The 27,908-nt window shown below is 39.1% G+C and overlaps 1 protein-coding gene across 1 annotated transcript in view; it reads left to right on the plus strand.

The window, feature by feature from the left end:
• Positions 1–739: 739 nt before the first annotated feature.
• LOC103774782 (PH domain leucine-rich repeat-containing protein phosphatase 1-like) overlaps positions 740–27,908 on the plus strand; it is a gene marked incomplete at its 3' end in the record, with an annotated part of 34,923 nt that continues 7,754 nt past the window's right edge. The window contains exons 1-4 of the mRNA XM_008942207.1: positions 740–806; positions 2,181–2,377; positions 4,328–4,453; positions 18,786–18,952. Coding sequence (XP_008940455.1) covers positions 740–806; positions 2,181–2,377; positions 4,328–4,453; positions 18,786–18,952 — 557 coding nt within the window. The remainder of the gene's footprint in view (positions 807–2,180; positions 2,378–4,327; positions 4,454–18,785; positions 18,953–27,908) is intronic.

The raw sequence follows: 27,908 nt of genomic DNA on the forward strand, positions 1-27,908 counted from the left end.
GACTATATTGAAATGCTAAATGAGCTTGACTTCCCAAGGTACTGAGACTGCTTTGCAATCCTAAGGGGTTCAATCAGCAGTTGGGTTGTGCTTTTCCAGTGAACTTAGCATACAGCCAGAAACAAGCCCCAGAAGGTGACTGTAAAATGTCATTTTTTGAGCTGAAACTGCCCGCACCCCTGACAACTGTTCCTTATTCACCCATACTACTAAAACTTACCAGGCACTTCTTACTCCTTTAGAGATTTTGTTTGTGTGTGTTTAATTCTTTTAACCAGTTCTTTGTGGCATGGAGTCCATCATTCTGCACAAGCTAGGTAAATTATCAGTTACTTCAGCAACCTCACTATCTACTGTACTATCAACAACCACATTCTTCACATTCCAGATGTAAAGTCTGAATCAGCTTTTGTTTAATTAAGTCTGAGTTGCTCTGTTTTAATTGCTTGTATTCCCTATCAGTCTTTCTGTAGCTTTGCATAGAATGTCCTGTTTCACTCTGTTCTGTTGGAAAAGGGTTTATCCACAGCTTCTGTTGTTGGTTTTGAGTTTGCTTGGCAGAGAAATTACTGCTTTCTTGGGGCACCTATTTTTGCATTAGAGGTTGGTACCCTGTGGACATTAAAGTTTCAGTCTTTTAGTTTCAAGCGACAGCGATCTTCCTGCAGATCCACGCTGGCAGACATCAGTAGCCTAAATGCTAGTGTTTATTAGAGCAGAGCAGTGCTTGAGGGTAACTATGCCGTCTTGGCTTGTTAACCTGTCAGGAAGATTCAAGAAAGCTGCTTTTAAAGAATTGGTGCAGGGTAGGCAGGGGTGAGAGAATGGCTGTGGGTAGGGCATGTGGTAAGTTTCTTCTATTTTCCCATAGAAAATTTGAAGGCAAGAACAGACTCGTTGAGACAAATGAGCTGTCATACAAGCAGGAGTAATAGTGTGCAGCACTTGTCACTGCTGCAGTTCGATTGGCACTGGTCTGAAATACAGGGGTTAAAAGACAGGATCAGCTGTGTGCTTTTCTGGAGTCCTAAGTAGGTATTAGTTCCTTGTTTTTTTAAGAATTTGGGTAAATACAAATGCAAGAAAATGAGTAATTTATAATATGCAAATTTGCTACTTGCAAATAATGTAACCTTTGATTCTTCTGTCTGGGGGAGATCCCTTCCAAATTTTGACCAACACTATTGGTCTTACGGAAGTGTGATCTGGTTTAACTTGAGCATGATTACCTCTTGTCTCTGTTTGCTTTATGACTCAGATCTGGACTGGACTGTTTAGGGCTTGATAGAGTAACTTGATGTGGATACATACTTCAGATTAGAATGAATAAATTGTGTTTCTTCCCATTTATATCCCAAAAGAACGATGTCCTGTAAGAGCAGAGATGAGACATGCTTGTCTTTGTGTTACCATTGTTAATAATGATTTCTATAGAGTAGAATCTTAGTCATAGATGAGATTAGAGTTTGAGCCTTTTAAGTCATGTAACAGATATGGTCTAATTAATAGTCTTGCTAATAAACTGAGTTATTATAAATAGCAAATTCATTGTAATACAGACAAAAGAACTTCACTCTTTCCAGAGCTCTGCTCGGACTGAAGCAGGGTCTTTGAGGGTTTTCACCTAGACTGCATCTATTTACATGGTGGCCAAGAGTACTGTCTCTGCTGTGGGGTTTGGGCTGAACAGAAGGATCTGGAGAGAGTAGGAACTGCATCCTTTGGAAAGCTATTGAAGCTGTTCAGACCATGGCCTTGAGGATGGCCGAAAGAGATGTGATGCGGACAGGCATGGGTCAGCATGCTGTACGTCACCCCCTCTTGCAGTCACCAAACAGTCAGCGTGAACTCAACAGTAATCAGTTACTTCTGAGGATAAACATTTGATTTCCAGGTCCCATAGAGAAGACTGGTACCATTGATTGGTACTTCTGTGAACTACTGCAGATTATTTCATGTGGTCTGCTCTCCATGATACCAACCAGTCACGTACTTCTACCTATGAAAGAAGCCTGTATAGAGGCTGATACTATGTTACCTGCTTGCATGGTTTTGACGCTGTTTCATTTGTTGCACTGCAATCTGTAGCTTGAAAACTTGCTGATAAAGTCTCAGGGTGACTTGAATGCAAGAGGCAAAGATTTTCTGTGATTAAGTGGATGCTTTTGTTTCTATTTCAGGAAAGCCCAACAGCACTGGCAGCTCCGAACGGATTCAGCTCTCAGGAATGTACAACGTGCGAAAAGGGAAAATACATTTGCCAGTTAACAGATGGACAAAACGCCAAGCTATCCTTTGTGGAACGTGCCTAATTGTCTCATCAGTAAAAGAAAGCCAGACTGGAAAGATGCATGTCCTCCCTTTAATTGGTGGAAAAGTGAGATATTTGATTTTATGTATTTGCTTCCTTAATCTCTCAATCTTTATGCACAGAAGGATGCTTTCGATGATGATGGTTCTGCACCACCCCACCATCCTCCCCCTTCTCCCCCCCAGCTGGTTTTTGTAAATGGGATTATCAAAGTACATAAATGATTCTGGTCAGAGCCATTTACAACATTTGGATTAAAATGCTAAAGAAAAACAAAGGAAACATTTAGTTTCTTGTGTGCAGTGCTAAATGTTTTCTATGTGCAGTAGTACACAGCCACAGGATACATGCAGCTGTATTGTGTGTGATCTGAACCATGCCTCCTCATGCAGGTTTGATCCATGGGTTACTCTTAAGATCTGAAAATTAACCATTAAGGGCATGGGTTTATTTTGAACATGGGGGAATTTTTTTTTTTTTATGCTTGTCATTGTATGAGTAGGGGTCTGTTGCAACAAAGGATTTTGCTTGCAGAACATGAAAACTGGACTTTTTTCTGATTATATCTGAATCCCAGGAGGTCCAATCTGAGCACAACAAATTTTTTTAATTTTTTTTCCTGTGAGTGTGACCGAGCACTGGCAGAGCTTTGCCACAGATGTTGTGGAGTCTCCCTCCTTGGAGATGCTTGAGAGCTATGTGGGCATGGTCCTGACCAACTGGCTGTAGATGGCCCTGCTTGAGTAGAGGGAATGGACCAGCCCTTTCCACCTCAACTATACTGTGATTCTGTGAAACCTTAATGAAGGCAAATTACAACATTAATATTTTCATGTAATTAGTGTTTCAGAACACTATTATTGGCTTGATTAGCCAAGGTAATTGGAAGTGTCATCTCTTCCAGATGCTTGAAGATAAATTTATATCTGCAGTAATTCTCCGTTACCATGAACACTGCTAAGTCTGATTCTTAGAGTCACTGGAAGAGACACAAGCTTCACAGTGTTATATACACAGACTAGGGTTGATTTATTAATATTCTACACTAGCAATGTGGCGAGTAGTGCCATCTTTTATCATGATTGTTCACATGATTCCTCAGCTGTTCTCTGGAGGTACTGAAATAAAACATTAGTCCTCTTTTAGCAGCAGTGGGTAAACTCTTAACAGTGAATTGTTTTCTTGGATGTAGCACACTGGAGAGGACAGGATTCAGGACCCCATTTCCTTCTCTTTGAGAGGAAAAACTTTTTTTTTAAATTAAAAAAGATAAAATATTATCTACCTTTTAATTACGTAACATGGAATTTCTAAGTTGCTTTTGCACAAAGATGCTTTGTGTAATATAAGACATGCAGGCTGTTAAGCAGAAAGTTAACAAATTTTAAAAGAAAAGGAGAACTGAGGGTTTCTGCTGCCAAAACTTGGGAGAAAGATGCTTGGCACAGAGCTAAGTGTTTTTTAAATCATAACTCAAAAATATTCTTCCTCAGCCCCATAAATACTCTGCACTTCCTGCTTTGCAAAGGCTTTCTAGAATGCAGTGCTAAGACATTGAGGCCGTAAGTTGTGTGGGACTTCTTGTATATAGTAGTAGAATGATGTGTTATGGGTGTTTTTTAGCAAGTTGAGAAATGCCAAAGGACTTAGTTGGGTTATAAGAGAAGCATTTTATTAAGCCTGTTTTTAATAACCAGGAGTATAAATTGTACTACTTTAAGTGGTATGAAGACAGCCCTAAAAGTGTTTCACAGGGAAACCTTTTATGGTGCTCAGTGTCTCTTAAAATACCAATGTCCTTGGTGTTTTTCTCCTTCGGTTTCTTTGTTCTGTTTTCATTCCTTGCTTGTGTAGATTTCATGAGTATTTGACAGCCAAGATCCAGCTTGAGCGTTTGAGAGGGTTAGTCCAGTTTTACTTGACGAGTTCCTCTTGGGCACGCTTTAACTTTGTCCAGGGGAGTTCTACAAAGAGGCTTTTCTTTCTTGTTTACTAACCATTTTGTCTCTTTTGTAGGTGGAAGAAGTGAAAAAGCACCAGCACTGTTTAGCATTTAGCTCCTCTGGACCTCAAAGCCAGACTTACTACATTTGTTTCGATAACTTCACTGAATATTTGCGGTGGCTTCGACAAGCATCGAAGGTGAGAAGGGCACCCATTCCTGCCTGAGTGGGGTGTTCACAGGATCTCTCCTGCTTCTGTCTTCTTCCTGCAACAATATAGTCCCTCTTCTGGGTTTATTGTCATAACCTGCTGTTGCTGCTGTTAGTGTTGCACAAAAACTCAGTTTAAAAGCTCTTGGTAACAGGCAACAGGGAGGTGAATTTTTCTGCATTTATGCTGGGAATTCTTTCAACTGTGGTTGTGTAAGCAAAGTGCTGTGCTGGACTTATTCCCTTCTCTCATCTTGCCCCAGCTGAGTGGGTGGAGTCAGATCATTAGAACAAGAAGGATGACAACTATAACTGTAAAAATTTCAGTTTAAAAAGCTTTTGTTTCAGTGCTAATGAAAACAAAAATAGGGTTGAATTTTTTAAATTATTTCCTTACACAGATCCTAAAGATGAAATCGCTAGAATGAAGGAATTTTTTTCTTTCTTGGAAATGTTGCTGAATCCCTTTATTTTTTTAAATATTTGAATTTTGGTGTTCTTAATCATTAAAAGTCAGTAAAAAAAATAAAATTACTAGCTAAAGACTTTGAAAAATTAATTTTATAATTTGTTTAGAGCAGAATTTATTATGGGAAATTAGGTTCTGCATTAATTTGTTTCACCTCTTCAGTTCCACTTTGTGTTGTTGAAAGGTTGCTTTTTCAATTACCTGTTCTATCTTTTAATCCCTGCCACATTTTTTGATAAATCTTCTCTAAAGTAATTTATTTATCTTGAACCATTGTGCTTCTGTATTTTTAACATTCAAGCTGTTTTGCTTGCTGTCAGCACACTCTCTTTGGTTTCCTAGTTGGGCCTAAACTGTCCATTAAGTTTATATTTGATAGGGCTGTCTATTCATGCTCTTTACTATGTTAAAGCAACATGGCTTTATGTAGTACTACTTAGTTATTTATGGCACGCTAGATCTGTTCTGTCTTTTTAGATTGCAATAATGTACTATCCAGCCTATTGCCTGTGGTAGCACGTGGCTTGTGAGCCTTTTAAAGAGGTTTCATTATGATGTCAAACGTTCTTGGAGCAGTAACTATTGCACCTCCCAACACATGTATCATTTAAAATGTCCTTTAGGGTTTTTTTGGGGGCAAGTTTTAAAATCGTTTTTGCCACTGTTCTGGCCTTCCTGCTCAGGTCTGTTAGCCTCAAGGTAAAAATCCCCAAGGCTTGTTTTGTGAGATGGTGAGGTCTGTCAGTTTTTTGAGTTCTTGCTGCTTTGTGGCTCTCTCTGGGAGAGTAGTGCCCTTTCATCTTCAGAGGCTTTGTCATCAGATAAATGAAAGGCAACTATAATGAGTGAGAAAAACAGTGGAAAACAATCAACTTCAGAAGTAGAGCTAAATGGCCAGAAAGCCCCTCTGAATCACTGGCAGCATAAGCTTGTTCTGTGCCATGCTGTGCTTCTCTCTTTCTCTTTGGTTCACCCAAATGACTAACAGCATTGGGAGGATAGCCAGCATGAGAACATATCCCCATGCACTCATGATAACCTCCCTTTTTTCTTGTGTAAGAGTAGAAAGAAAATACATAGTTTCAAGTATCTTTTCAGACTGTCAGAACTGAAGAAACTTGCTAGGCTATTCTTTTGGTTGTTAAAACAAGCTTTGAGGAAAAAAAATGATGCTTTGTTTTCCCCAACATCCCATCCCCCATCCCCAAAACCTGAGAATTGGTGTTCTAGGTTCATGGATTCTGAAATAGCAGTTTGTCACTTAAGTGTCACTTTCTTAATGTTTGGGTTTTCTACCCTTAGACTGAAACAGAGACAAGTGTGACTGTATGCAAGGCAGCTGTGTGGGAAGTACTGGGCAGTAACAGTGATTCTGAGGAACAAAAACAGAGACACTAGTAATGCTGCAGAAGTAACTTGGATTTCCTCTGGCTGATGTGGTTGGTGTCCAAGTACTTGAACTGTAGGAGCATCATCCCTGATTTAGATTTACAAATAAATGAGAAGTTTAATCTTCAGCAATGCACTTCAGTCGAGCTAGTGTTCTCATGCAGGAAAAAACCCAGCGTTTATATGAGAACCTCTGCCTCGGGTGTTTGGAAGCTACTCAGGTTCAGAGAAATTGAAATATTCTTCCTAACCAAGGAAAGACCGTGCGAAGCATTGTGTGTCTAAAGGCAAGCAAATTGGGAAGAGAGATGTTGTGGTGCTCTGACTCTGAGCTTGTTGTAGGCTAGGTCACATGGTGTTTATATATTTGTCTTTAATCATGGTGTTGTATATAATACTTGTGTTTTTGTGAATTACTGTGAATGTTAGAATTTTTTTTTTTTTTACTAATTAAGACAGTATTTTAAATGTAGATGTTATTTAAAGGCGTTTGTTTTGAAACTGACATTTGTGTTAACTTAGGCTCAGTGGTAGGTTTTTATGCAAGTCCTTCAAGCTCCTGATGTGTACTGCTGTAAACTGAGGCTTCTGATACATAAAAGTGTAATGAAAGCTTCAATTATAAATTCTAACGCAGAAGGGAATCCCTGGTAAAATATTTCATTGAAATGGCTTGGTTCAGTTTTTAACTATGGAAAATTGTGTTCTTTATATGAAAGAGCTAGAAGTGATGTTATTTTAACTTTTAAATAGCAATTTAGTCTTGAAAGGAGACTTTGCAAAGAATGCTTGCCCTGCAGTCCTTCTTCACACAGAATACGGGCTTTTTGTCGTGTTCCAGAATGAGAGAGATCCTAATGCATCACTCCTGCAATAAATACCTGTATGCTAGAGATTTCAACTAATGTTTGCAGAGACTTCAGGTCAATTTAGTTAAAAATGAGCATCGCTCCAGTATAGAATCATAGAGTGACTGTGGTTGGAAAGGACTTCTAGGATCTTTGAGTCCAACCTTCCTCCCAGCATTTCCCTAACCACTAGACCACAGCCTCAAGTGCTGCATCTACTCATCTTTTGAACACCTCCAGGGATGATGACTCCACCACCTCCCTGGGCAGCATCTTCCAGTGCCTGACCACTCCCTCAGGGAAGAAAGTTTTCCTAATACCCAATTGAAACCTCCCCTGGTGCAACTTGAGACCATTTCCTCTTGTTTTATCATTAGTATAATCTGATTCATTCTAACAATGAAACCTATCTTAGCCAGGAAAGCTCTCATGCTCTGCTCCAGTAAATTTCTGGAAGGGGTTTGTGAATAAGTGTTAAGATTGGTTTTCTTATATGTGTGTGCCCTGAGGTGAGCAGAACTCCTGTTTTCAGGGTGGGGTGAAATTATTACAGAAGTACTGACCTATATATTGAACTTGATGGTGTGCTTACTCCAAATAAGTCATTTTTAGATATACTATTTGGACCTTAAACAGCATCTTTTTAAAAGCTGGAGATGTGGCTAGTTCTATACCACTGTTCATTTCTTTCCTTTTACTTTCTAAATACTGGAGTCCTAATTAAGGAAGCTCAAAAGGAAAACAACAAAAAAATTGGTCCTTTGTGATTCAGATATGTTTGTTCTGTTGCCAAATGTTGAAAAATAAGCTTATGCAACTGGGAGGGGGAAGAAAGGGACATCTTCATGGCTTTAAAGAATTTTCTCTGCATAAAGTTGGCATGATGGTTCTGGAACCTGTACAGTTACTTGCAGAGTGATTCTGATGTGGCACTGTTTACTGCTTGAATGTCAAACGCAGGAGGACAGGTGAAGAATGTGCAGTTAACAGTGAAGAGGACTTTGTAGGAACTTTCCTTATTTACTGCTTCCAAAACCTAAAAGGCTACACCCTTAATGTGGCAGAGAGAGTGGGTTTATGTATAAGGTGTTACTGAGTGGTGGAACTTGTTGTGAGGCTTATATTTGAGGTCTGGTGGCAAGCTCCTGCTGTCTGATGCTTCTAACAGCTCAGCTTAGTTTAATGTTTTTCAATGTGTGAAGCTGCTGTGTAAGTGGTGAGTACCGCACAGTTCATGACATGGATGATTTGGTTGGAGTAAAAAGGATTATCGGTCCTTCGTGTTCCCAGGCATATAATTAAAACGGGATGTTGATGTCTGCCTCAAATTGAGTATTGAAGAGCTAAAGCAGGGATGTGTGACAGAAATTTATCTTCTTGGAAATAGCGTGTGTCACCAGGCGTGCTAGGACACGTCATCTGACCCCCCAGAACTTCTGCCCTCTCTGCTTTAGAAGAGCAGGAAGCATGTCAACAGCTGCATGCAAGAATTATTTAGTTCCTGGTGTCATGCTTGGTTCAACCAGGCAGCTAGACGATGGAAGATGAGGGCTGTAAATGATGCATGGCTGTCTCACCTAAGTTGCCTGTGCATGGCCACACTACACATTTAGAGTCCAGGCACAGAGCTGTGTGTGTGTGTGCACAGCATGGGCCGCTTCCCAGCCGAGCTGCACAGGTGTGATTGGAGTGGCACAAGTTTAGTGGCAAATAAGCTGTTGTGTGGGGCTTAGGTGCCAGGGTGGATTTGTACTTACAGACAGAAGAACCCTCTTGTATATGAGGAATATCTATCTATCTATCTATCTTTGATTTAAATAACTGCCAAACTTAGAGTTTTCTCCTGTGTGCCTTTGTACTTTCCTTTCCCTGTTGCAGTCATTTTTATCTTGGAGTGTGCAGTGGAAATGTGTGGTGTTCCAGACAACCCTAGTCTCCTGTGAAAAAGAGGTGAAGTTAGCATGTCAGTGTACATTGTTTTGAAAGTAGTAAAAATAGTAAGAATAACAAATTAAAGGGAGAAGCATGTGCTGCCATATTTGTCTTACTCCTTTCATATTAATGCAGAATGCTCTCTTCCTGTATTTATTTGCAACATGAAAACAGTAGAACATAGCAAGAGATTTCAATTTAGTTTGTACTATACAAGTAATTGCAGGAGCCAATCTTTCCTCAACTTGTACCGTGACCTACCTGAAGCAGCAGTGCAAAATTAACTTGTAGCTTTTTTTGTCTAAAGTTACCTAGTTCTAACTAATTGTGTCTCAGTCTTCTATAAGTTTTTTTCAGTACAAGTTTGATGATTGTGTTTGGAGAGTGTTGTAAAGTGTGAGTCTGAACTATGTGAAGAGCACATAGCTGATCTGTGACTCTAGTAGTAAGATTTCTGTTTCTGCTGAAGAAAAAAGTCTGAGTTCCAACTGCACGTAAGCTTGATGTTACAGACAGTATTTATATAAATAAATTCTATAGAATGTAAAAATTCATTCCTGAACTTGATTGCAGTTCTTTAAATATATTTCCAAAACAGGAGACCAAGATGGTAAGCTCGTGCAAGTATTTTACAGGAATGGTGCTGAGGAGGTGCAGTGAGCAACAACTGAGTGTTACTAATAGAGATGTATCTGCTTTTTAGCTGTTCTTCATCCACTTTTGAGCTAGTGAAAGATAATCAATTGTGGGACTACCGTTTCCTTCAGCACAGAAGATGCTGTTCGTTAATTAAAGTGATGGGTAATAAGCCATATCCATTTGTGCATATAGTTTCATCTGTATTTCAGATTTTATTTAAGTTTTATCAGGCATGGTTAGGCAGGAGAAAGTCTGAAGTGCAGATTCCAACTTCAGTGTGAAACAGACTTTGCAGAGCTTTTTGATACGATACTTTGAAGCCAGTAGTGCCATGATTAAATTAACCCTACGTTGTGTTTGTCTTGGCTTGCCCACTAGCCTGTTGACCTGTTTCATATGTGTTTCTAGATACCATAGTGAGCTTTTTATAGTCTTTACACGGGAATTTTTATTACCAAACCTCAGTTGTCCCTGAAGGCATTAAGGACAGGCTTTTTTAGATGAGATCTTAGGAAGTCATTCTTCAGTATGAGAGTGGTGAGACTCTGGACTAGATTGCCGAGAGGCTGTGGATGCCCCTCCCTGGAGGTGTTTAAGGCCAGGTTGGATAAGACCTTGCGCAACCCAGTCTAGTTGAGAGGTGTCCCTGCCCACGGCAGGGAGGTGGGACTAGATGATCTCTAGGGTCCCTTCCAACATAAGACATTCTATGATTTTCAAATGCTTACTGCTCAGAACCAGCTCAGAACACCTTTTCCCAAAGCCTTGGCCACAAACAGTGCCTACGGCAAGTGTAGGGAAAAAAATCATATGCAAGTGTAAATATTTGAGGTTATTTGGGATGTTACTTGTTATGGTGCTGCCAATATATACTTTCGAGTCAATGGATGGAGAATCTCCTTCTAAGCAATGGATCTTACTCTTCTGGAGGAAAACTATGGAGAACTGTACTTAGTTTCTATGAGATCTGAATTTCTAGATTTTTAGAATTTTTGCTTTTACTGTTTGGCTATTGGTTGTTACCTTTGGTAGTTTTACAGAGAAGTGTTGCATTTCGGAGCTTTTGACATTTTCTTTTGGAGGCTTGAAAATGAGTGTCTATACTGCTGTGACCTAAAGGTGAGTGTAGTATATTGCAGCATCAGTGGCACCTTTCGAAAACAGCCTTTAACCAGGTTCAAGGCTCTGCAAAAAGCTTCTTTTCTTTGAGGATAACAGCTATCCGGTTGTCTTCAAATTTGTGAGACTTCTTAAGAACCGCCATTAACCTGTATGCAACTGTTGATTCAGCATCTGATGGAAAAAAAACACCCCAAAAAATCTTCTCATTTTTCAGTGGGACTTTTTTTGCGCTGATCCTTACAGGAAATGTAACTACTCTAAATTTAGCACAAGGAAGCTTTTTTTTTTCCCCTCAAATACCATAAAATGACAATATTGAGGTAATGCTTTCTCTAAAAATAGATCCCTAAAAATAAATCCACAGCTTCCTTTTGGCAGTAATTACAAGCATTTGAACATAAAGCTCTGATTTCTGTGCAGAACGTGACTTAATCTTTTCTGTGTGTGCAAAATCTTCAGTATTTGGGACCTTTGCTCTGTGGTTGTATCTGCCCGTTTTTTGCTCTGACTTCTTGTTATCACAAGTGTGAAAGCAGAAGATTGGGAAAGCAAACTTGTAGCTAGTTTTGTTTCTCTTTCAATAGAAACATTTGAAAGTGTTCCTCTTTCTCTGCAAAACCTCTTAGTTTGTGTTTTTGTTAGTGATGTTTTGGAAATGAACTTCTGAGTGTGTTTCAGTGTAGTTTCTCTCCTTATGGTTTAGGAGGGAGGGTTGGTGCTTTGGCTCAGATGGTTAGTTTTTCCATGACAAAATAGTTCTGCCGATTCCAAAGTGGTGTAACTGGTGACTTCAAGCTTTTCTCTTAATTACTGTGAAACTACAGCTTCACTCTTTTAATTTTTTTTTCTTATTCCTTGCTGAAATTTAGAGTCTGTGGTCTTTGTTTCGGACTTGCTCCCTTCAGTTAAGAATAGAGTAGTTATTGAAGTATTGCAGCCAAGAGTGAGAACAGGAAACTAGGTATCACCTACACATCTGGAATAGCTTTCAGGTAAGGTCTTTTGAAGCCTCTAAATCAGGTTCTGGTATTATTGAAGCTGAATTTGTGCGGCTCTGGCATAAATACAGGAAATCATTGCTATGGCTGACAGCTGGAATCTCAGAGAGGGGTGTGTTCAATCCAGGAGGGTCCCAAAGTGTTTTCAGTAATCTTGGGAGGTAGTGGGGTGGGAGTGAGCAGGGGAATGTAACTTGACTAGCAATAAAGCTCAGGGGAACTAAATGTCTGCAGTGAGCAGATCCCATGAGACTGGAGGAGGTTGCAGGAGCTGACATAGTACAATGTATTTCTGTATGTATAAGGTGATAACCAAGTTGGTCTTGAAACTGAATGGCTGTAACACTGAGAGCAAAGTCTAGCAGGGAGGAAAAAAGGAGATGAATTATTAGCAAAACTAATTTCAGGGGTCTTTGGTCTCCTTAGATGTCTTCTGTAGTCAGTAGAGAAGGTCTCTATGGAAAAGGAATGAGTGCTAAGTACCAGTTCTAGGCCTCAGGCTGATAAACCTGTATTTGATTGTATTATAAAACTCTTGAGTCAGAAGGCCTTTCTGAGCTCCTGTGAAATAATGGCATGAGAAGAGTTCGTTGCACTGTGGAGTTAATCTGTATGATGCAGCTGTGTAGAACCTAGGTCAGAAACTGAGGACCTAGCACAACCTCTTATGTAAGAGAAACAAAACCCCACAGCTGTCTTCACGTGGGTCTAGAGAGACTCAGACAAGGGAATATCTTCTGAAAGTCTCATTGGCAAGAGTCTAAAATCTATAGTAAATGCTGAAAATCTTTCTTGGAGGGTTGCTCATTGCAAACTCTGCATGCTGGCAGTACAGCAGCTTGCCTTGGTGAAACATGAAGTCTAATATGAGCTTTAAGAAGAAAAAGGGATATTTCTCTATTTTTTGAGTCTGTCAACTGTTTTGCAGTATTTACAGAGACGAATCATTTTCAGTCAAGCTGTTTTAAAGATGTTAATATTACTTGCTTCACAAAATGGATATTTGTATGTCTGAATTAGAAGTAGCTTAATGCTACAGCTAATGGCTGTCCCTTAACTCCAAGTTGCTTCTTAAGCTTTGCCCTTGCAGGAATCTTATCAGTGTGAACAGCTTAGTGTGACTTCCATCAAGGTAACAGTGTTGATATCACTCCTTGCATAATATTGATACCAATACATGATCTCTAAAAGAAGAGCACTTTTCCTCCTGGAGGAACAAAAATACTCTTATTCTGATAGTACTGAACATTTCCAAATGACAGGTGATGAATGTCACTGTTTTGACAAATACTCACTTTCAAGATCTTGATGCTCATCTGGGGACGCTGACTTCCATGTCTGTGAAATTTCTGCTGGACTCCTATCATGAAGGGTGAAGGAGTGCAATTTCTGTTTCATTATCTCCACATTTCCCCCTCCCGAGACACATTTGCTACTGCTGTTTTTAGGTGTTAAAACTTTGCAAAAGGGCCAAAAGTAGAAGTGAGCTGTTTCTGCATGCTATATAAATCTTTGTTCTGAACAAAGGAGAGAAGACCCAGGACAAATTAAATCATCTTTTGTGCCCCCAAGTCTTGTTAGTGTCAGGTGTTTGTCCAAGAGGCTTTTGGCTGCATCACCTGTGGAGGAGAGATGGGGCAAGAAGTGTGTGCCCTGCAAATGCTGCCACACTGGCCTGTGCTCCTGCCCTTCATCTTGGCAGGCAATTACAGCTCTTAGCTTTGGCATTGGCTGTTGGGTTTGTGAACCTGGGTGATGTGCTTATAAGCCTCTGCCAGGTTTTCTTTTCTTTGCAAGGCCCTTAGCTTGAGTTAGCATGCACTTAATTTAACGTTGGAAAGAAACAAAAAGGAGAGGCCAGAATAGCCATTACTTTTCACCCTTTGGACTGCACCCATTTTAAAAGCTGTCATTTGAAAATGAAAATGCGACATTAAAGAAAACATTTTTATTTACTCTGTTTCTTTTACTAAGGGTTTTTGGCATTAGCTTTTTTTACCAGTCTGAAGGTTTCCTCAGGTCTTGCTGGGGCTGAGGGCACTGACATGTTTCCTGACTGTGGAGTTCAGCTCAGCAAAGGGAGAGCTCTCTGCCCAGGAGGGCTTTCATGTTCAAATAGAAAGGAGGATTAGGATTTGAGGCAAGGTTTGCTCTAAAGTAAGGAGAACCTGTTTGCCCTAAGCAATTAGTTTACATATTTCAAGTATAGATACTATTGCTTAGTTAAGCCTTGTGCATGCATTGGTGGGATGTGATGATGATCAAGCATTTTAAAAACAAATCCTAAAGGAGAAAAATTATGCTGCCTTTGCATTGGCATGTTTACAGCAGGTGGAATTTAACATCAACTCAGTTCCCAGTTCAAACTGGGAATTTGGCTGCCAGTACGGTGTGAGCTGTTTAGTTATTTTAATTGTCTTATCTGAATAAAGCTATAGGGAGTGGGTTGAGGGTAAACAGGAAAAAGCCATAATAACATTGGTTTAAATTCACACCACAGGTCACACCAAAAGATGTCCTTGTGTAAACAAGGCTTGTGTTTGTTCGTACAACTGAGTTCAGCTGTGGCTATTGCTGATATCCATTGTCAGCAACAGATCATTTTTGTAGTATAGCCAAGCCTCTGAGACAAAGGCAGTAATCAGTCTTGTAGCACAGCTCGATGACAGGGATGGCATTATACTGATAGACAAAGCAAAGTGGGTTTTTAGCCCTCTGTAGCAAGAGGAGAAGGGAATATTGGCTAATACAAGTATTTTTCTGTATTTTTGTTGCCAGCTGCTAAAGATTCACAGTGAACTCATACCGTACTTTCACCAGTCTTAAAATACTGTTTCCTTTTTAAAAAATAATAAAGAAAAAAATTAAATTTGAAACAACTTGGTGAAACCTTTTTTTATTTTAGGTACTGCTGGCTTTTGTGAATCATTTCTTATACCTATAAATACTATTGTGGCACAAGGAATGCATATTTAAGAGTGATTTTTGTATTTGGGAAACCCTTGGTTCTTTGCCACGTGTGCCACTCTTAGGTGGGAAGCAGCAGAAGGCATACTGCCTGAAGGAGGGAGAGAGCTCCCTGGCAGTATTATTTGTGGTGGTATTCACAGAATAAACCTGTGTTTTATTGAGGCTGGGGGAAAATTAAAACCACAATGACAGCTTTTTGATGTTTTCAGTGGGTAGATCCAGGGCTGTATGTATCACACATTCTGTAGTTATATACCACTTCTTTGAAACTGCACTTCATTATGCCTTTGCATGGGAACCAAAGAAAAAGAACTTTAAAAGAATGTATGCCAGGGCTGTGTGACTGAGATTGCAACAGGAACTGGGAAAAAAAAACTCTTTTATTGGACTTTGAGGTTTGATATGTAAAGTTTAATTTGTCTATATCCCATTACTACTCCTCTAGTAGTAGAATGGGAGACATGGCAATACAATGATTGACCATAAAGTGTTTAAAAATCACATCCAGGGGATGGAGGAAGCTGTACTTTTCACATTGTTTCTTTGTATTTGTGATGATTATCCCAACTGGAAAGCAGACTTCAAAAAGTACAAGATTTTGCTATGTGTTTCAGCTGCCCTGCTGTCAAAATGTTGTATCTTGCTTCTCTGGCAAAGGCAGACATTGACTCTACAGCTTAAGCTTACCTACATAACTGAGTGTCATATGCCATCTTCCAAGAAGGTCGTTGCCTCAGTCATTTCCCCAGGTTGTTAGTAATGGAAATGTGTCAGGGGTTTCTTGTGAAAACAAGTGTTTAGGATGTGTGCAGTTTAGGATGTGATGAGAAGACGTTCCAGAGGGGTTGGTCTAGGCAATGGCTTCTTCTGCCAAGGGAGTCATGAACTGTACTGCTTGATTTTTATGTATGTATGTAAAGAATATAAAACAGGTATGCTTCTAAATTTTTCAAGAGCAAACACCAAACAAGCCATAATGAGTGTTGGATGCAGGTTCAACATGTATTTAGAAAGCCTTCCCCTCGAGAATTGCCACCACAGACTCTCATCACTATTGCTGTTGGAGCACAGGTCTGTTGAACCCAGCCCAGATAACTTGTTGGGGTATTTATTTACAGCAGAATGTCTTAATGTTGTGGTTTTTTCTTCCAGTGGAAGAAAAAAACTTTCTGCAGATAATGTCCCTTCTTCTGGATGCTTTTTATTCCTTGACTGTTAGGGACATTCTAGTCAGAATTTTCTTGCCCTTTATCAGCTTCTTTGCAGTAAATTCCACACGATGAGTCAAGGAAACCCAGTGCATTATTAAAAATGGTCATCTTTTAGAAAGATGCATTGCTTTTAATAAAGAATAGCAAACACACACATGCACAGTACTTAGGAACAATACAATTTCAGAATTTCAATACTCAACTTCAAAATAATTGTTGAAAGTTTCTAGTGAACTGAGGAGAACACTGTTAAGGTGTTTTCTATTTGGTCATACTTTGTTTTTAATCTTGTTTCTCTGCTTGCTAGGAGTTTGTTACAGAAAAGTATTGAGCAATGAAAAAAGTCTTTATCCCTGCCCGTGAGAAAGCTGTGCTTGTTTATATGAGTACTCCTTGTAACAGTTCAGAAGTTAATTCTTAGGGTGCTGTTTGGCTAACAAAAAAAGGCTTCAGTAAAATCACAGTTGATTCCAGAACTAACACGTTTTAAAGTGTGGTTTTGACTTTTACAGTTATCCCTCTGGTAGAGACATAATTTTATATATGTCAATTGGATAAAAATATAATATTTTTTTTTTTTTGTATAATAAAGTGATTCCTTTAAAAGAAAAACAAGCAAACAAAAAATAACCAGAACATACAACTTGTAAAAACAAAATTACTTTTAAGTAGATTTTTTTTTCCCCCCACAGGGCTTGAATTTAAGAAAGGATTTGCATCCTTCTTTGAAGTGAGAGTAGAATTTGCATCCATTTGGCTGTTTTATCATGGTTCACACTCAGAGTTATGAGTTCTGGTACTTCAGATTTTTTTTTTTTTCTTTTTTAAGCAATGTGTCTCACTAAGCACTGCTGGATTGCTTTTACTGTTCATATCACATTCCAAACAAGTAGTTGGAGCAACAGTGTATGGTAGTATTACACCTGAAATGATACATTCTCCTTTTTAATTTGAGAGGTGTCAGCACTTTTTCATCTCTTGCATTTTCCATGTGATGAGAACTGTACTGGGCTGATTCTGGCACCATGAGCAGACTAAATATCTTGCTTTCAGAAAGGACTACTCAGAATAGCCTATGAGTAATTTTTGTCTAATACTACAAGGGGAAGAAAAATAGTAGCTGCAGTAACAAAAGGACTGAACTAATCAAGTAACAAAAATTTGAGCGTTTTAATGGCTGTGGGAGGGCTGGATTATTAACAGTTGTGTTAGAGAAAAACACTGCACCGTCTGTTCCTCTCAAAGCTTATGGCTGTGTGTTTATGAGAGAGACCACTTATCCTGAGGCCAAAAAAAGGCAAGAAAAAAGCCTCTCCTTGGACTTCATTTCAGCGGCAAGCTTAAAGGCCTGCAAAAGCTGATATTTCTAGGTTCGGGGTACTTTGTGGCAAGGGCTGTGTCTCTGCCCAGAACGTTGAATGATGTCTCCTCCTTCAGAGTTCAGAAGCTCCAATAGGCTGTCACTAGGCATTTTTTATGCAGAGTTGGTTTTTTTCTCTTTTTTCCCTTAGACATGATGTTTGTAGATTCAGAATCCTAGCATGTGAGACCAGTAGAAGTGCCAAAGACACAATTAAATGATTGCTTCTCTTGCAGTAAGCAGCTGGCAGAACATATAGCTGTGCAGTTTGTGCAGTCCCAGAGATTGTTTGCTTCTCCTCCTTTGATCTAAGCCATGTTTGCTCCAGAAACGACTCACCCTGCTAGCATTTGGCCTCTGCTCCTTGTCCATCATCCATACTGGCTTGTACTACTGCATTGTGGTGTTTTGTCATGCGCCACCACGATTCTACTTCATGAAAGATTTTTAATAGTATTGGACAGAAAATATAACAATTCTGCATTGCGATGTTGTTGTGTGGGTTTGGGCTTTTTTTGACATAAAGACCAATAAGTAAAAGAGCAAGATGGTGTTTACCCAGCTGTATTGTAGGGCTTTGGTAAGGGACAGAGTTGCCATTGTTTGAATTTGTTGCTGTTGCTCGACTTGTTGCATGTAGGCCTCTGTGGAATTACACTAGCTATATGCAACACTAGGTGGTATGATTTCTATAGTCTCTGTAGACTATGTTTTACCTTCTCCTTTCTAGAAAACAGTGTTAAACCCCAAATCTCAGTTGTGTGTTTGTCATGTTTTTATCACTTCTAGGCAGTTTTATTCATTGAGAAGAGATGAGTGGTCAGTGCTTTGCTGCTGCTGTGATTTTTTTTTTTTTTTTTTCCTCCAGTAAGATATAAAGAGGATAACTTTTTCTTCTGCCCTTTAATACTTTCCTTTTGACCCTTGAAACTGAGACTGAGTGATGACCATTAGCCACTCACCTCCACTCATTTGGGTATACTGACCAGCCATGCAGCAATACAGAAGACTTCTGCACTATGTTTTTGCTGCTGTCAATTGCTAACTAAAGGGCTGAACTAAAGTTTGTCAAATCTCTTACCTTTTTTCTGGTCATAGAGTATCACATAAATTCACTGGTGAAAATGAATCCATTTCACTTAATAGTTGGACATACTTTCACACTTTTCCCACTACTATCCATCTGTGGACTTGGTTTTAGCACTGAGACAAAGCATAAAATCATGGCATAATTTGCAGCAATGATGTAAAGCATATTAGAGTAGCCGTATATGCTGACACTGACTTCTCCTGTGCTTATAAGTAGTTTATCTTGTGCTGGTAGAGGTTGAAGGAAATGTTTTATTACAGTATTAACATACTGGTGTACCTCTTGATTTCCAGGTTGCATCACAACGCATAAGCTCTGTGGATCTTTCATGCTGCAGCCTGGAGCACCTGCCTGCCAACCTGTTTTATAGCCAAGACCTCACTCATCTCAATTTAAAGCAGAACTTCCTCAGGCTAAACCCTAGCCCATCCACAAGTAGAGCACTTAATGAATTACAAAGGTAAAGTGTTATTGATCTACTGATCTTCCTCTGCCCAAGTGATCACTAGTCTGCAGGAACTTCCCTAAAAAATAACTACCTCCTCTTGTGGACAGTTGACCTGGCTGTAATGCTTCAGAAATTACTTAATTCTGTGTGGTAGACTAGCTTTCATAAGAAACTTAATGTTTTTCTTGTAAATAGAAGGCTATTTTCAATCCCAAATGCAGTTTTCAGAATGTGCCGTTTTTATCTGCCTACTGAGGTCAGACCGTCATTCTTCAGTCTTTGACTCACAAGGGTGAATGTGAGTTGGTGAGCTGCCCATCAATGGCATGTGTTCTAGGTGGGAACAGTACTGCCTGTGACTCTAGAAGTTTTGTTACCTTCCTGAGCAAAGAAAGCCCTGATGTAATAAATTCACCTTGATTCCTGTCCTATTCCTACTTGGCTTAACCCTAATATTTCTTTTTTAGTAACTGTGACGCTCCTGTTGTTCTTGCCACTGCAGCTCACATGAGTGTGATGAATGGGTAGACAGCAGCACAATCAGTGATCTGAACGATTTAATATATGTGCCCTGTGAAATCAGCAGGCTTTCTGTGTTCAGAAAGATGCTTGTTTCTGTGTAGAATATAAACCTCATTTTAATTTCAGTGGTAACTAAATTGCGAACTACCTCAGGATTGTGGTCAAGCAAAACATTTTAAACCACATTTCTAAATCCCTTCTTATTTGAAAAAGAACAAAAAATACAAGTTGGATTATGCAGGATGTTATATTTTTATATAATTCCGAATTTGTTCTGAAAAGCCAAAAAATTTAGCCTAACAGAAGCTGAATGAATTCGGCAGGTCTGCTTCACAAACAAAACAGGCAGTGATTCCAAGATCTTATGAACACAGTCTTGACAGGAATACTGGATTAAATGTTCTGTGAATGTCAATATAGCTCTTCAGCTAGCAAGTGGAATTTTAGCATGAGTTAGGTGATGACATAGGCGAATAAAGAATGCCTTTATTTTATGAGTTTTTATCATTTTTTCCTTTTTAAATATCAGGAATTGTACAGGAGATACTTGATTGTATTTTGTCCATGTACATACAGCTAATTCTGTTTGGGATTAGAAAACATTCGTAAATAGTGTGATGTGCATCATTCATTGTCTAATGTTCTCTTGGTGCTGCAATTGTAGGAACAGCTGAAGAATTTAGCTGAAAGTTAACAAATTGTTAAATTTTTTCTTGCTAATGCAAGCCTGAATGTGCAAAAGTGGAAGAGTTCAGGTCACCAAATAACTCTTCCGTTTTCTGAGATTATGCATCAGGAAAATGTGGAGAAGTAGTATATAGCTGAGGTGGTGCAAAACTGATTAAGTGTCTCATTTTTCTGAGGGCTGGACCTATTCTATCAGTGACTAATAGTCTGCTCTGTCTCCATTGCTTTGACCTTGTCACGAAGGCACAGGGGATGTCTGTGAAATTTTGGAGGGAGAAAAAAAAACCCAAATGATTAGGAAGATTGGACAGCACTGTTTCCAAAGCCCAGTGCCTCGTGAACTCCTTCCCTTTGCCACTGCTGATGCCCGCCAGCCTTACCTGCATCTAGCACAGGTGGCTGTGCCCAGGCAGTGAGAAGCTGGAAGCTTCTGCTGCTGTTCCTATTGCTGTGCCAGTGGAAAGGGCTGGGTGAGGTGGTAGCTCCAGCTGAGGCTTAGGACAGTTTATCTGTTGCAAATGCGTGAGCCTTCCCCTGGAGTGCTGTCTCAAGCTGTGCCCCTTTCTGCCCTAAGAAACACAGTGTTGGCTTTTCCTCCTTAGGGGGGTAGTTTTACTTGTGCCACCAAAATCCTTTGAGCCAGTTTGACTGCTACTGTGAGTCTGCTTTTCTGTAGTGAGTAAATACACAAATATCTCACAAGAAGGGAGCCATCTATTTTTTAAAAAAATTATTAGTGAATCTCAGTATGAAAGCATGTGCTAAGTAAGGGAATCTCAGTCATTCCTGGGAACACAAGTTTTGTCTGACTTTTTTTTTTTATTTTTTTCTAAATAACATAAAACTATTATGAAGTCTGTTGTGGGTTACATGAGGTAAAACTTGACTCCATAAATCAAAAGTCTTTTTTTTCATTTGCCTGTGTTCTTTCAAACCAGTGCAAGGCAGGTACAAAATATTTGCTGTTCTCATTTAATTGTTGGCTTTTATACCAGATTCTCAGTTGCTAAACTTCACCTGCACAGAGGGCACAACACCCGTGAATCAAACTGAAAAGTATTTAAGGTTCCAAAATAATCATGTGCTTGAATGTTGTGAACAAAATGCCTTGGCATTTATATACCTGTCCTTTCTGGTGCAATTTTTGATTAAAATCCCATTAGCAAGGCAGTCTAGGAAAATTTGTCTTCCTGTAAGCAGCTCTTGGTGCTAGCTGTTTCTTTTAATAAATCATTTTAGGTGATAATTTAACAAATGCTCATGAACGCTAGATTTCAAGACAAGACGAAGATGTCTTTCTATTGTCAAAGACAGAAGGAAATACCAACTTTCCAGCTACCCGCTCTGTAGACAAACTTACAAGTGGCTGGATCATAGTAATAAGATGCTGCCATACTCACTGACTTGGCAGGTACAGTCAGGGATGGACAGGGGAAAAAAAATTAATGCTTACTTATGCAGTAACTTTTTTTAGTTGTTAAAATAATGTGATCTATTGCATTTCTGAATAAACTGTTTAGTCCTGCTCGGTACATGGCATAAGTGAAAATCTCCACCTTGGGAACTAAGCCGCTGGTAGCGTGTGAAGGTTTACAGAGGTGTAGATGTACTTCTTTCCCCAGTGGCTACACTTTCACTTGCTTTACTGTCCACTCAATTTTTAAGTTCTGTTGCTGTAGATACTTTTAAGCTGTGAACTTCTGCAAATGAGCTGTTTGAATATTGAAAGATATATACAGCTACACGTATTTTTTTTTTCCCCACTTGCCAGAGAATATTTCATACTATGTATAAAAGTAGGCACTCTGAAAATTAATCTGTATTTAAAAAGAAAAACATAGCAGATGTTGGTAGTTTTTTTTAACAAATCATAGTAAAGAATGTTTTTCTGTTGGGGGGAGAGAGGAGGTTCCTCAGGTGAAAGGTTGCCCAGCTGCCTTAGTATTAGAAGTGGCTGATGTGATAATATTCCTATTGAATCTGTTTGCCTTAAAGCCCTTGGTGCTTAGCTCCTGTGGACTGCAAATGGACTAATTGAAGACATTCTGTTGTCTTAAGTGGTCACAAATTTTCTTTACACTCTTATAATGATGGTCAGTGGATTTATTTTTTTTTTAACATAAAGTTGAGATTTATATGTACAGTGTGTTCCAGAACCTTACTTTCCCCTTATTTAACAGCTCTTGTTCTGAAAGGCATGTTCAGGCTTACTAGTTTTGCAGAGTACTGTTGCTCTAGGTTTGAAGCAAATGAATAAACCAGTCTTTATTTACTGTAGTTCTGCTTGGCTGGATTAAGCATGCTTTATCTTCATACGTAATAGTTTCAGGCAGCACTGTTGGAAAAAAAACATTGGCATCGAGGATACCATTTGCTTGCTAATATTGAAAAGTAAGTTGTCAGGGTGTAGATTTTTAATATAAGCCTGTTGCAGATTAAAAAAGAAAAAGTAAAAGAAAGGGGAAAGAAATGGGGGATGTAATGAGCCACAAAGTTTGTTTTAACGGTAAACAAAAGGATGTTTTCCCATTTTATCTGAAGGACAAGTTGTTAGTGTCAGGTAGTTAATTATTAACAGTGATTATATATAAGATCACTTGGCGTGATTTTTCCTCCAAAATCCTCTTAAGAAATGTCTTCTCTGGCATCTCAGCTAAAACTCTTCTTGGCTAGTAGTTACTTCAGTAACTCGAAGTTGCATCTATAGGGTGTGAGAAGGCTTAGAGGACTCTGAGATACTGATGCAAGTGCTTCTGAAAGTGCTTTTCTACTTCGAAAGGTAAGACAGCTGGTTTTATAGGAAAGCCAAGAATTTGGGGTTCCTTAAGCTAAACCCTCCATACAAAAGCATTGCACAGTGAGTAGACAAATGAAAATGCAATCATTACTCATAGAACACTTAGGTTTCCAGACAGCATTAATGAGGCAACTAGTATGAACCCAGAAGACAAGCTTCTTAGAAGACAGTATGAGATGTAGTTTGATCCTAGTTTGTCCCCAGATATTAAGGAGCAGGGAAGAAAGTCTCCAGCCTGCTACTTGGTTGGTCTCAAAGTGCATTGAAGTGCTCCTTGAGATTATTGCTTCTAGTGTAGGAAACTGAGGTTAGTGAAGAAAAGTCAGAGGGACTAATAACATGCCAAATATACATCTTCCCCTTAGCCAGGGCAAACAGGGCACTGCCAGTAGATGCACTGGGCAAGATTTGTTCTTTCTCCTTTTTTGTGTGAATTTTTTTTTGGGGGGTTGGGGTTTTTTTTGGGTGTTTGCCTTTTTTTTTTTTTTAGGATGCTTTTCTGGAAAGGATTGTGCTTTTAGATGCACACGTATATTGAAGTTACTTGGATGAATGCAGCTAAAGTGGGGAGTGTGCTACCACAAGGAACGAAATGCATTTGCGTGCCCCATGGTGTGGGAAGGTGCTGGGAGCTCTCACGCTCCAGTGGTCTCAGAGCCAGGGAACCTTGCACGTCTGCTCGTTTCTCCTCTTGCACTTGAAGCCAAAGGCTGAAGCATAGTCATCCAAGCAGTAGGGCAAGCAGGAGAAGTTGGCATGATACTGACAACTAGAGGTATACTAGTAACAAACTCCATCCAGTGTTTCCTGTGTTCTGGTGCTATGTTTATTTTTCTCTATTCTGTAGTCTTGGAATTTTTTTACTAATTATAGTACTAAAGAAGACAGTTGGAATGTGTTCATGTAACTTCACAGCTTTGTTTTATTCAGGTTATAGAGACATTTAAAGGAAGAGTTTGGTTTTGTTAGTGTACCTTCCCAAGTCTTCATGGCTAGTTGTATTCTACATGGGTCCTGTGTGCCTCTCTGGACTCAAGAAAGCACTCTAACACGAATACTTGGCAAAAAACAGTGACATTTGATTAAGGAAAAACACATTTCAAAATCAAGTTACTACAAGTCGTGACTAAGTGGGGAAGATTGCAAAATTGGTATAAAGCCTGAAACACATTGGGTTTTCTTGATTGTTAAAATCTTAATTTTAAATCTGTTACAATCTTAATAGTGATAGGAAAAAAATAGATTGCAGTATGCTATAAAATAGTGTTTTTAAAAATACTATAGTCTAAAGGTAGAAATTGTAGTTATTAATTGGTTTCAGTTTAGTGGCACTATTACAGCAGTATCTATTCCAAATAATGCTTAAAAAAGTAGTATACTTATTTATGGAGTCCAGTTATGTATCAGCCTGCTCTGCTTTACTTGCCTATTGCTTTCTGATATAGCTTCCAAATTAAGGGTTTTCTTTTCATGTATTGAGCTATGTTTCAGTTTGGAAACTGAATGCAGAAGTGGTATTCAGTGGTAGCTAATGCTTTTGTGTTTCAAGTAAACATTTTCAATATAGTGAGGGAGAATGTATTTTCACTTTTTTGCCTAGGAATTTCACTTTTCGCTCAGCATAGTCTTTCCCTCCCTTCTAATGAAGCAGTGTGCACTTGGTATGTGCAGAAATTGAGAATTGTGAAGTACAGTAATGTAGGTTCAGATTATTTCCACTAACAGAACATACATATTGTTTTTCTTGTCTTTATGATCTTCTTACCAACTATGTAATAGAATAAAAGCTTTATTATTGTCTTAAGTTTGGAGGTAGTCTGAATTTGACTTAACATCTGTGATTATTTTTATATTTTGAAAAATAACTGCATAGATTTAAGGTTATTCCTCTTTGTGCAGTGCAGTCTGTTTTCTTCCTTTTTTACTACAGTCTGCCAATTAATTTTGGCATAGAGATTCAAGTCTGTGCTGGAATTATTGTGCGTTTTGTAATTTTAAATGCGGGTAGAGGGGAGAAATATCAGGGTTCCTGGTGTGTTGGCATAAAGGGTGGTGAAGATGACAAAATGGCAGCTATCAGTCTGCTTTTTCCCCCCCCATATCTTTCTGTTTGTCTTCCTGTCTGTCTCTGTCTTTTTCTCCCATGGGGTTTAAGAAATAATGGATATAAAAATTGAGATAAAACTATATTTTCATTTATTCATTCAGCTAATGGAGAAATTGATAATTAGTGGGTTAATTCATTCAGGTTTCTTCTGACTTAACCAGAATCAGTCTTTGCCCTCAAACTAAGTAACCCTCTTTCCTGAGATGGCTTCATTCCATCTGGTTTTCATTTCTAGATGGACAGAAGCCTTGTCCAGACAAACTGAGTAGAAAAGGCCAGTAGAGCTCCTTGTTCCTCCTCTCTGTATTATCTGTTAAACTCCTGTGCCCAAGGTGAGGAGGGCTGCGGTTGTCCTTAGTCAGGCAAAGCCTTCACTGCAGCATCCAAGTGAATCTTGCTAGCTGTTGTAGAAACAGTCTTACCTCTTTTCAGCAGTCTCATCAAACTTGGCAGGGCAAGAGGGCTGGAATAGTTAATTTTAATTGTCTAACTAATTTAAGGCTTTTACAATGACACCCTTCTGGGAAAAGAAATACTGTGACAGTATTTGTGGTGTTAGGGGCTAGCTACTCCCCTAGGCAATAAGGCTGTGGGTGGGGAATCTGACACAACTATAAAAAGTCAGTAAAATGAATTATTTATTTCTGAGGAGGAAATTGATATCTGCAGTTCATATGGAAATTCTCTGCATTATGAAGTTAGTGGCCACAGTAGTAGGTGTTCACAAAGATGGCAAGTTGCAGTTGAGTTCCAGTGCTTGCCACAACACTGCTAGGCAAGTGCCATCCATCTGCTTGGAGCTGGAGCTGAAGCAGCAGGATGGTTGTGCTGCTGCTTGAAGCAATGTTCAGCTGCAGCCACTGCATAGTCATGAGACAGTGTTGAGAAAGGGACTGTTTTCCTCAAGCTGAATCCTTTATTAAGCTATGTCTTCTCTTTTGGGTGTAGTAAAACACTGCTTTTTAATTGCTTTTGGTAAGAGTAGAGCAAGACTGGTTTTGTCAGGTGAGTCTTAGGACTGCATTTCAATGACAGGGTATGGCCAGTTTGAATATACTGTTCCTTCCCTGCCAAACATAGTGGAACAAAAGTGCTGCACTGTGTAAAGGAAATTCCTCTGCTGTGCATGTTGGGTAGATCTGAATTTGAAATTAGCATGTCAGTTCATTGCTTTGCCATGATACAAACTTCTCTTGTTAGTCCCTCTCCTCACTTTGCCTATGTCAAACTAAAACCCCTCCTGAAGTGCCAGCTTCAACATTATGTAAGTGGGCATATTTTGTCTCAATTACAGCAATTAGTATTCGGTCATATTTCATGTTTAAACCCAAGAGTTGACATGTCAACAATCTGGTCCAGCTTGAAATGGGACTGTTTTTTGTCAAAGAAGTGAGCATTTTTATATTGATTGTTACAACAGAAAGCTTTGCCAGCTAACTGAACATAGCAGGTTGAGAGATGCTAGTTAACTTTCTTTTAACAGATAACAAATTCTAGAACCAGAGCAGGAGGAATAAGAGGAAGGAGGGCATATATGTGTACTTGATATGTGGACTTTCCTTCTTTCTAGCAATGCTGCAGGGGTGTGTGGCCCTGCTTCTCGTGGGAGTAAAGATTTGGGTGTGAGAAAGCAGCCAAGATGCTGCTTTAAATCTGTTTAAAGCCAGACACTGCAAACTCAACAGCAACAGAAAACTTGTGTCTGTAAAATACTTCTCCTCTACCTTGTTCATATTAATACTACAAGTGATGCTGATGCTACTGACTGTGAATCTACTTAGGTATCAAGGACACTGTAAACAATTCTGTATTTTAAACTTGCAGCACAGCAGCACTCCATAATGGAAGTGCACCGGCCCATTAGCAATATGGTTAGTGGGAAGTGAGTGGCCAGAGAAGTAGACTTGAGATCTCAACTTTGAGCAAATACTTACTAGTTTGGGTTAGTAATGTTCCATATTTGACAGTGCTCCATGAGAAGCAATGCGACTTGAACGTTTTATAAATGAACATATTTACAAAGGAAGAAGAGAATTTCTCTTTTCCTGTCAGTTGTCTTAAATTAATCTCCTGACTAAGCTTACAAAGTATGTCTTCAAGCTTTTCTTTAAATCCAATTTAACAATGGGTGATTGTGGATTTTTGTGGATTATTTGATATACACTTACATGTGTATTTTCAGCTTCTGTGTGAGTACATCCAATACTGGATGTGCTACTCATTTTCCCTTACCTACTATATAGACCTGTTAACCAGTTTGGTTTATGTCCTTAGTAATTGGATTACTCACAAAAGACTCTTAACACACATTAGGATAGTAGAGATGTAACCCAGATGCATTTGCAGGGGAGGGGGAGGAGTGTGGTTTGTTTTTTTTTTTTCCTCTCTTTGACCTAGAGCAATTACACATGCTAACGTGCAGAAAACCTTGAAGCTGAACATGGCATTGGAGTTAATTTCTTTCTTAGCTTCCTTCACAGCCACCCCCCCTCCCCTGCCCCAGTCCTCTTTCCTCTCTGTATTAGCTTGATCTTCTGTAATTTTATCTCAAGACTGCATTTGGGGTCTTCTAGTAGGCTGTAGTTTTCACTTTAGTGCATGGAAGCCCTGAGATTGTTATTCTGAGACTCCAGAGCAGCAAAGGTAAAGGCTGCAGCCTTGCTGTTCATTATTAAATAAGAGTTCTTTTTTCACAGTTAATTTGTAAATTGGAATGGTTGTGTTTTAATATTTCTCCAGCAGCTTAGTTACTTTCCTGTCTTCACTACTGGTTTTGCACTTAGTAATTTTTAAAGGTCCCAAAGTCCACTACTTTAGACCACTTATGTTTGTATTTGCAGCTGACTTTGAGGAAG

The sequence above is a fragment of the Merops nubicus genome, unplaced genomic scaffold, assembly GCF_000691845.1.
Source record: "Merops nubicus isolate BGI_N331 unplaced genomic scaffold, ASM69184v1 scaffold10826, whole genome shotgun sequence".
NCBI lineage: Eukaryota > Metazoa > Chordata > Aves > Coraciiformes > Meropidae > Merops > Merops nubicus.